The sequence below is a fragment of the Meleagris gallopavo genome, chromosome 30, assembly GCF_000146605.3.
Source record: "Meleagris gallopavo isolate NT-WF06-2002-E0010 breed Aviagen turkey brand Nicholas breeding stock chromosome 30, Turkey_5.1, whole genome shotgun sequence".
Lineage (NCBI taxonomy): Eukaryota > Metazoa > Chordata > Aves > Galliformes > Phasianidae > Meleagris > Meleagris gallopavo.
Window position 1 is genome coordinate 2,327,505 of NC_015040.2, and position 10,213 is coordinate 2,337,717.

The 10,213-nt window shown below is 50.4% G+C and overlaps 1 protein-coding gene across 1 annotated transcript; it reads right to left on the reverse strand.

Moving 5' to 3' along the window:
* Positions 1-1,531: 1,531 nt before the first annotated feature.
* MED16 (mediator complex subunit 16) lies at positions 1,532-10,133 on the reverse strand (the record flags this gene model as incomplete). Its single annotated transcript, XM_003213255.4, has 13 exons — positions 1,532-2,318; positions 3,305-3,388; positions 3,729-3,945; positions 4,203-4,395; positions 4,552-4,685; positions 4,863-5,073; positions 5,450-5,656; positions 5,917-6,128; positions 6,469-6,624; positions 7,252-7,357; positions 8,215-8,646; positions 9,325-9,494; positions 9,995-10,133. Coding segments are annotated over 13 exons (2,388 nt in total), but the record flags the coding sequence as incomplete, so codon positions are not given.
* Positions 10,134-10,213: the final 80 nt, after the last annotated feature.

A 10,213-nucleotide genomic window follows, 5' to 3' on the forward strand; every position in this document is an offset into this window, starting at 1 on the left:
ATGGGGCCCTGGGCAGCCTGTTATTAAATGTGGAGGTTGGTGGCCCTGCATGTGGCAGGGAATTCGTGATCCTTGAGGTCCCTTCCAACCCTGGCCATTCTGTGAAGGCTGGCAGGGGGGACAGCAGTGAGGCTGATCCAAAACTGCAGCCTGAGAGCCACGTGGCAATGAGTTTCGTCTCCACAGGGTGACTCCGGGGGTCCTTTGGTCTGCAATGGTGTGGCTGAGGGGGTGGTGACGGCCGGCTCTCGTGTCTGTGGCAACTACAAGAAGCCAGCCATCTACACCCGCATTGCACCCTACGCTGAATGGATTGACAGCATCATGGCCTCCAGGGATGGGGATGAGGACGTGGCCACGCGTTGAGCCCACGCTGCTGGGCACAGAGGGGGATGGGGACCCTGAGCTCCCGCTTATGATGTGGGGGTCCAAGGGGGGGCTGAGAGATGCCCAGGAATGGGGAGGCACTGCTGCAGGCTTTGCTGGACACATCTGTATTGCAACCACCATAATAAAGCAACGCCAATTGCTGCAGGCAGAACTGCACTGAGTGGGGTGGGGAGCAGAGCCAAGGGAGGTGGGGGGGGGGTGCGAGATGCTGAGATCTGGGGGTAGCACAGCCAGGACAGCCCCGTGTCATCCCCATCATCCCCATCATCCCTGAGCCCATCCCTTAGTGCACGCAGACCCAATAAACCATGGGGGTTGGACCCCACACCTCCCTCCCAGCACTGAGCACCCCAAAGGAACAACACTGCACCCCACAGCACGGTGAGGTTGGATGCTGCCCTGCAGAGCAGGGACTGCCTGCATGCACAGGGCATGGGCAGGCTGCAGGAACAGAGCTCTGCTCTCTCCTCTGTGTGCCACAGCCATTAAATAACCCCAAAGTGCTCCTCCAGAGAAAGGAGATGAGCAAGGACCCACGTTGATGAGTTTTACTTACAGGGGAAAACCCGCCTTGACAAGGAGTTGTAGTTTCCTAATTAGCCATCTGACTGTCCTTAATTAGCAGAAGAATAGCAAGGCACAGACCGGCTCTGCAGAAAAACATCAGAGCTGAGGGCTGAGCTCTTCACCACCAGCTCAATTTTTCACTAATAAATGAAAACTCGCTCCCAGAGGGATGTGAATATTAAAAAAATGGCATCATCCTTCCCTTAAATGGTCTCAGAGGACACCCAGATGTATATCCAGCTGAGCAGGAATTCAGCCAAGCCCCAGATTGGCTCCAACCACCCTCACAGAACAGCTAAAAGCACTCAGATTTCGGTCTGAGTTGTGTGCTAGGAAAGCTCTTCCTCCAACCCACTGCAGCACTCAGCTTTGTCTGAAGCTGCAGACTTACAACATTCTTCATTACCCCAAGTTTTCTCCTCTCCTGCCTGTTATAATCTGATAGAAGGTTGAAAACCATTCGATTTTGCAAATGCTTGCAGCTCCTTTCCTAACAGAGGTGCAATTCACACCACTTTCCTGCACAACCAAAGTCACATGAAAGAGGGCTGAAGTTCTGCAAACAAACCAAACATTCTGTACGAAATTAAGGGAACTTTTATTTACAAAAGAGCTCAGAGTTACGTGGCTGGGTTTGCTCCAGGCAGCAAGCCTCATGTTCCTGCTCCTGCATCCACCAGAACACAGATACATACAATGGTGAAGTCTTGGAGCCAAGTTCACTCAAAGCACGGAGTTGCAGAAGGAAACAGGAACTGATGAACCCGTGCCACGCTTCCCAAGCAGCCCACAGCAAAGGAGGAACACAAGGAACCAAGTGTTTGCTCCTCTCTGCTTGGAGATTCTCTGTGTACCCCCAGAGCCCCTCATTCCCACTCAGTTTGTGCCAGGCCTGACTGCAGGGCTCAGTCGTTCTGCTTGGTCAGCCCAGAGACACACGAGGGCAGCAGGTTTCCCCCCTCCTTGGCCCTTGGCTTCCAGCTGACACTGCCTTTGGTGGCAAGGGGAAAACTTCACAGAGTAAAGCCTAAAGGGAGCCCCTCAAAAGTTCCTTTCCTTCCTCCCCTCTTTTCTTTTTAGGGCTTCAAGCGTTGAAGCTGAAAGAAAAACGTATCAGCACTCCCAGCCAACCACTGGGTGCTGTCTCACAAGGGCTGCAGCTCCTCGCTCCCAAAGCACCTCCAGCTCTTCCACTTGGCACCCGTTGCTCTCTCCGTGCCCCACGGAGGTGCTCTCAGGAATAGCTGAGGGGCATCCTCCTCCACAGCCCCCCACACAGGCAGTTTTTCACCCAGCGTTGCTCCCACTGCTTCACAGCAGTGACTTTGTTTGGAGATTTCAGCATCGTAACGCAGCCACACCTGGAAAGGAAGAAAGCAGAAGAGAGGTACAGCCTGGCACAAAGATGGGAAGGGCAGGGAACAAACCAGCAATGCTGGCACTTCTGGTCACACAGCGAGCAGGGAGTGAGGAGGAAATCATCCTCTGCCATTTGCAGGTGATGTTTTTGAGGACTGAAACACCTTGGGACAGAGAGATGTCTTCATACAACAGCCCCCAGCTGTTATTTATACACAAAACAGCAGATATTATCTTATATAAATGATCTGCTACAGAGACTTACTATTAAAACTAATCGTTAGAGCTAATTCAATCACATGATTGTCGATGCTTTTTTGTGGGGGGACAGCACAAAAAAACTCCAAAAGCAAAGTGAAGTTTGAAAGATCACCCACAAACAGTACCATTATTTGCACCCACTGCCTCCTCCCCAAGAACAGGGCAGCCTGCAGGCTGAGCCAGGGATCTCATCACCAATAAAGACCCTACAGGCAAATTCTGGTCTCTGTTTACCTTTGTCATCTGACGGTCCTCACATTTTTCTGTTAAAGCAACACCATATTTATCGCACATTGCAGCATTCAGCCCTTAGATAAAAACTATTTCAACTGCCAGTGAGGAATGAAGTTAATTCTCAGAGAGCTGTGGTTACTCTGCAAGGCAAGGCAGTAAGACTTGAATTTAACAGCTGCACTTGCAATGATAGTAGCAGCTATCCTGAGTCAGCCTTCCTGCTTTCCAACAAGCATTTAAGGATCTTCCTCTTCCACATCAGGGACATCTTAATCATACCCACAAATGCTTTCTTTAAATGCAAAGTGCCATAAACGAAAAGCCTTAATTTAGAAGCAGCATTTCCTCCTGCAGGCGTAAATCACATGAGAAGTTACTGGGATACCAGCTGGGATGGTAAACAGAGACCAAGGGAGCTTTTGAATGACAAAAGACAGTTTGAGTTTGTGCCAAGACCTCCTCTGCATGGAAGGGATTAGTCTGCACCACTTACCTGGTACACGACTTGCATTCTTCTGTTGGGTATGCTCCTAAATGAAGCCTTCTCAGATGATCAATTTTGGGCTGACCAGGTGCCCTGTGCAGGAAGAAGAATGGGATCGTTTCTAGGGTATCACTTTCTACAGGCTGTTGCCAGGACAGTGAGCTGCATTTCAATGGCCAGTGGGGCCCAGGCTATGACTACATACTCTGTAAAGTGCCACTGGATTCAAAGGCATGCTGACATCAATCTAAACACAAATGAGCACTTTCCCCCCCTCCTCCTGCCATCTCATTTCAGTCCTTTAACTCACTAATGACTGGGAACTCAAGCAAAGATAATAAATCCTCTTGTGACACAGGCATCCCAGATCCAATGACCCCTCAGAGCTGGAGAGTTCTCAACCACGCCATGTATTTGTTTCAGATCTTTGTACCTTACAAAGGCATCAAACTGGGAAGAGACAGTGTGACCAATGAGCCCAGGAGCTTTTCCAAACTGCAGCCTGACAAGCTGTTTGTTTTGCAGCTTGCTGATAATGCCATCGTTGATAGGCAACCAATCAATATTGGGAATGAGCAACTGGCTGGGCAGGAGGCAACACTCATCTATCAGGGTATCATCTGGCTCTGTGATGTGATTTTCTTCACGACCTGCATGGAAAATGAAGCAGAAAGAGAGGAAAAACCAGCGTCATCTTTACACATCTCATTTACAGACTGAAAGAAGTGGATGCAGTTTCCTCCTCCATCCGCCAACACAGCACAGGGAACAATAAAGTTGGCAGCTCCACTTGCCCTTTCTAAAGAACTACAGACCCACTCAAAAGTTACCCCCTGCAATTATTTCTAGCACGCACAACCCAAATTAGGCAAGATCCTTTTGTTTGAGGAAACTGGCAAACACTTACAGCACAGCCAGAGTTTAGTGAGAAGCCTGAAGAGGAGGGACATGCTGTCCTGAGTGTCAGAGGTTGCCGTGTAGACGGGGAGGCAGCTTGGTTTCAGCAGCCCCCAAATACGAATCACCACCATCAGCTCCCTGAACATGCCCAGGGATGGTCCATCTCGCAGGAAGCTGTGGCCTGGCCTCACAGGAGAGCCCTGCAAAGAGAAACATTTTGGGATTGGGGCTTAAACTCAACCTGCTGGAGCTGCTGTTCCATTTACAGGACAGCAGACAGACTTGTAGAGGATGCCACGGAGCTTAGAGGTGGAAGAGGTTCATAAGAGACTGTTTTTGGAAGCCCAGGCTCTCACCTGGTTAGGCAGGCTGGCCAGTAGATAGAGCACAAAATCCCCCACCCACTGGATGAGCTGCTGCAGAGACTGCAATGTGTTCATCTCCAGGACAAACTCCTCCGTCTTTAAGTTGATCATCACCTTGTCAATGTCTGAAACAGAAGCAAAACATCTGGTTCAATCAGGAGATGGACCCACACTCCACCCTCATTTCCCTCTTCCTCAAACCCAGGAAGCAACTAGGAGCTTAGGACATTTCACACTGAGTCCAAAAGGAGCTGATGCAGGACGTTCAGAGAGCTGTGCCCGACATGACCAGCAATCCCCACCTATATCTGTGATCTTGGAGCAGATCTCTGTGAGCCGGTCCCCAGGACTCTTATCTGGGGTGTTGAGGAAGTGTGGGCGCAGCAGTGACTTCAGGGTGCAGCTGATGGCAATCAGGAACAGCTTGGCATGGTAGTCACAAACACGGGCTATCGTGCTGGAGGAGAGCTTGCAAAGAGATGCTTTCATGGCAACAATGCGTGTGGCGAGAACCTGAGGCATGAGAAAACATTCAGGAGTGAAGGTAGAAAGATCAGCTCACGAACTGCTTTATCCTCTGTTCTGCATCTCTGCTGTGTGAACGACTGGGACAGCGAGTGCTGTTTCATGCACATACAAACGGTCCTATTGCTCCCAGTACTCTGACACGACCTCTGTCAAAAATAGGCTCTCACATCACACCAGAACTCCCCGACAGGTAGAGATTGGTGACAACAAACACCGTGCCAAGAGTGGCTCTTCACACCTCAAGCATTGCTCAAGTAGAGCATTCAAAGGCAGCGCAGGCAGGTCGTTACAGCCCCGTTGCTGAGCCCTCTCCCTGTGCCCACTTCCCTCTGCTGTAAACAGAGATTCCACTCTTGCTGACCTGCTGCAGGGCTGCGCTCTGCCGTGTGTATTCTTCATGCAGCTTTTCCACCAGGTTTTGGACCATGTTGGGCTGGACGTGGAGCAGGATGTCCCACCAGTCGTAGCCAGTCACCATGCAGTACTCCAACAGGAACAGCAAGTGGCGGAGGGAGGTGTTCATGTCCAGCACGTGGCCCATGGAGGGGGAGATACGAAGCATGCTCAGCTGAATGGAGGAGGCAAAGGAAAATTCCTATCGAGAACTGGCTTGAATGCTCTCCACAAAAGCTACTGCGTAACACAGGGTGACCTGCAGCTCATTGTTGGCCCGAAGATACAAAGCCTCCAGTAAAGGGATGCATCACACCTTGTTTAACGTGGATCACGCAGCTGGAAATGGCATTCCCAGAGCTTTCCAGAATGATCCATCACCATTTAGAGAGATAGAGATCCCAGGAGAGCAGCCCACGTAACAGAACACAATACCTTCCCGTGGCTATCAATGCCAGCCAAGGCCAGAGACGTCCAGGAGAGCTGCATGGCTTTGAAGTGAACCAGGGGGCCAGTAGTTCTCTGCCTTTTGATAGTCTGCTCATCCACTGGGCGCTGGGAAGAAGAGCCATGGAAGACAGCCATCATTTGCAGGGACAGGCGATGAACAATGTGGACACTGCCATCGTGAAAAGCCAATGCCAGACCTGGGGAGAGATGACAACCAAAGCTGAGCAAAAGCAAATTCTGGTATAACCCTGACCTCACCCAGCAAAACAGCCACTAAAGGTGCACGTGGCAACAGCACAGCACCCAAAGGCTGTGGGCTTGCAGGCGCATTCATGCCTTGAAGCCACACCAGCATTTCAGAGGTATGCATCCCCCCATGGAAATGAAACAGGACGAGCAATGCCTTGGAAAGTTTCTGTATCAATCTCTCATATGTGTTGTTCTGAATTCTTCCTTCAGCTACAATTCAGAAGACGAGGAGGGAAAGTTTCAGGCAGAAATCATATATTTAAGAGAAAGAAAACAGAGACTCCTTACCCAGTCCAGGGAAGAATTTGGTGTCGTTTGCCACCTTCAGATCAGTATTTGTGAGGGAGATGGGCAACTTGGGCAGAGCCACAGCTGAGACACGATCCAAATCATTGGTGGCAGAAAGAATTCGCCATTTCAGGATCATGGGTTGTTTGTCTCCAACTTGGAAAAATAAAGTGAGACATCTCTGTCCAAAGGGGTCAGAAAACAGTGCCCCTTCCTGACTTCTGCCCACATTTCTCTATGCAGACCAGTGTATTTCCCCTGTATCTCCCCACATTCTTCCGAGCTCAGAAACCACACCAATAATGACTTGTTTCGCTGTATCACTTTTGATGGAAGGCTCTGCTGGTGGTGATCAACAGTTCTTTATGTTAAACAACCCTTTGCATTTCAGCAGAGCAAACAGCACGGATTGGATGCTGTTACATTTGAAATCAAGTGGAAGAGATGTGCAGACAGGGCAGCTCAACGAAGCTACTTGCACACTGTACCATTTTTGCCTTTAGAAGGCTCAGCTTGCTCTGCTCTCAGCAGGAAGAGTGGTTGCACAGCAAAACAGAAAATGTCTTTTATTGAGTGAAAGTAACAACTACAAACCACTTCCTGGAAACCATCAATTTGTTGCCTAAGATGCAAACAAATGGATGGAACAGAGCGTGAGGCCGAGAACACCTGAAATACAAATAAATATGTGATAAGGGATTGGAGTCCCTGCCTCACCACCCTCATTCAGACCTCCTCAAGACCAGACACTCCTGTTCTTAAGTTCTTGGTGCTGGAACTCACCCACAGGAGAGATCTGCTGGAAGATGTTGTTGACAGGCAAGCCCTCTTTCCGCAGAGACCAGCACTCCACAATGCTGTTGTTCTGGTTGGAAGCACAAAGCAACACCTGCAGAAGGGAAAGCCATACTGTTTGTAGGCACAGCATTCACAACAGGGAGCCACGTTACTCAGTAGCATTTTCAGCCCCTCTCCCTCTCTGCTCTGAGGCTCTTTTTCCTAATTAGCCCATACACCACTAATGAAAAGCAAAGGATTGTACCAGCAACACATAAAGGTGAAGGCTCCAGCTCTAGTTAGAATGAAAAAGAGGCAGAACTGCAGTGTTATTACAGCCTGTGCTTCTTCATATCACTGATGATCACCAATCTGCAACCTGCCAATGCTGCCCCACACATCACAGACTAAACATGAAGAAAAGGGCAGGAACAGAACTGACTTTGAAGCCAAAACAGACACTGTGTTCTCCAACAGGGCACTCAATCCTAACCACGGGGAAACAGGAGAGAGAAGAGTTTTTCAGCTTCATTGAACCACTTTGATTTCCACAGTCATATTACCATGACAAATAGAGTTAAGCTGCTAAATTAAGTCACATGGATCAAGAGCTCCAAGTGTTCTGGAGAGGGACCGCTTTGAAGTCGATGAAAGACTTCATATCTCAGAACCTCTCCGGACTGTCCAGCAGAACACTCACAATACCCATTGGCAGAGTCATAAAATAAAGACATAATCAGGTTAATAAAGAATGGGGCTTTTCAGACTGCTTTTTCAGACTCCCAGACCTACCAAGTGCAACCAGTTCGACTGAAGCTGAACAAGCAGCAAGTCCAAAAACAGCAGAGAATCACTGCAGGACGTGATTGCTCCCCTCCTACAGCTCTGAGATGAAGCCACGGGAGGAAGAAACTGTTATCTCCTTTGTTACCCACTTAACTCCTGCTTGTTTCAACAGCAGATGCTCACCTGTTCTGACATATCCCGAGCAAGGAATTTCAGGTGAGTGATTGCTGGGTATTTGTCCTTGCGGGCAGGGTCGGTGGTGCAGCGCATGAAGAGGGAAGGTAGGATTTCAGTGTCTATCTTGCATTTCTCATTCACCACGCTCACGCAGACTTTGTAGAACTGGACAGGGGAGGCACTGCTGCCGTCTGAAGTGGCCACCACGATGTTTCCCCCACCAGTGAAGGCGACATCTGCCAAGGCAACGCGGCAACGGAGGCGGCAAAGGCTTTCTGTGGATGTCAGCACCTGGCCGTTGGGCTTGAGGAGGGAGACTGTCACCAGCCCACTGATGGTCACAGCAATCCAGCCCTCCATAGGCTTCCCACCAAACAACGTCAGCGACGGGGAGAATTTGACCCTGGAAAACTTCTCCCCGAAGTTGGATGCTCCAGACTGTGAATAAAGATTGTCAGCACAAAGATGTCAGCATCTGATGCCTGCAGAGCACCCAGAGCTGCAGAGTTCTGCTCCCCTGAGTCACTGCAGCAAGGTCAGCAGAGCTAAACGGAGTCCAGGCATCGAGCCCACACACCCAGCTCTGAGATGTGACGTGGGGAAGGCTTCTCCCCAGGTGATAAGCAGTGCCAGCTGCTGCCCAACACAATGCACAGCCCCACTACGTTTCTGTGCAAGACTTAACATTTCAGAATGCAGAATGTTAATTTGTACTTGACAGACTTTCTCTTTTTTTTTTTTTTGAATCAGAATTAGATGTGCTTCAAAACAAACAGCTAGTCTCTGTCCACGTTTGGCTCCCGTTACCAAATCCCTGGAACAAACCTCCTCACCTCGACTGCATTTCTGCTGAGGTACCCCTGGTAGGCCAGCACGTGCTTTTATCTCCATTTTACAGCCACAGAGATTGAAACAGGCTGAGTAACACAAGCTTAAAGCACCAAAAGAACGAGGCACCCTACCTGCATTTCTCAGCAGGAGCTAGGAAACATTTAACTTCAAAGATTCCCCTATCTGACGTGCCCAGCACCACGGAAGAAATCCATGGCAGAGCAGAAACACACAGAGGAGTTTCCCAGCTCTCCCACCAATGACCCAAACCAGCCCTTGACAAACCTTCTCTACATGCAGTGCCAGCTTTACACCATTGTGCAGCCAGGACAGGGCCACCACGGGATCCCCCTCCACCATGCTGCCTACGGTGTTCTCCCAGCTGTTGGCCAGGTGGTCAGTCATGCTCCAGCACTTGATGTGGCCGTCTGCATCCGCTGAGAGCAGCCTGGAGCCTGCAGAGACACAGCCCTGTAAGAACCCTGGGTGCTGCCAATCGCCAGGTGAGGAACCAAGCCACCCCGTGCAGCTCTGACGGAGCCCAACACTTTGTAGCTGTGAAGCAACGCCAAATTACATCGAGTGGCACAGCACTGCTGTGGAAAGTAGCCTGAAGTAGGAGTGGTTTTCCTCCAGGAAAGCTGGGGAGGAGCTTTTTATAAGAGCAGGTAGCAATAGGACAAGGGGAAATGGTTTTAAACTGGAAGAGGGTCGCTTCAGACTGGCTCTCGGGGAGAAATGCTTTACTATGAGGGCGGTGAGACACTGGATTCTCAGCGTGGCTGCGGATGCCCCTCCCTGGAAGCATCCAAGGCCAGGCTGGATGGGGCTGTGAGCAACCCGGGCTGTGGGAGGTGTCCCTGCCTATAGCAGGGGGTTGGAAGGAGGTGACCTTAAAGGTCCCTTCCAACCCAAACCTGTGATCCTGTGAGCGTTGAGAAGGCCTCGAGCTCACCCGACTGATCCCATTCCAAGCAGGTGATGGCTTCCACGTGGCCGGAGTTGACGGAATGGACGTCCCAGGGATGCTCCGTGTCGATGATGTGAACCATGTGGGTGAGATCTGCACGAAGCCAGAAACGAAACCCCCCAAACCATTACCGGCCTGCAGCAGGGAACGGGGCCTGCTGGCACTGCTGGAACGGCCGAGGGACCCCGAGAGCACGGCGGGGTT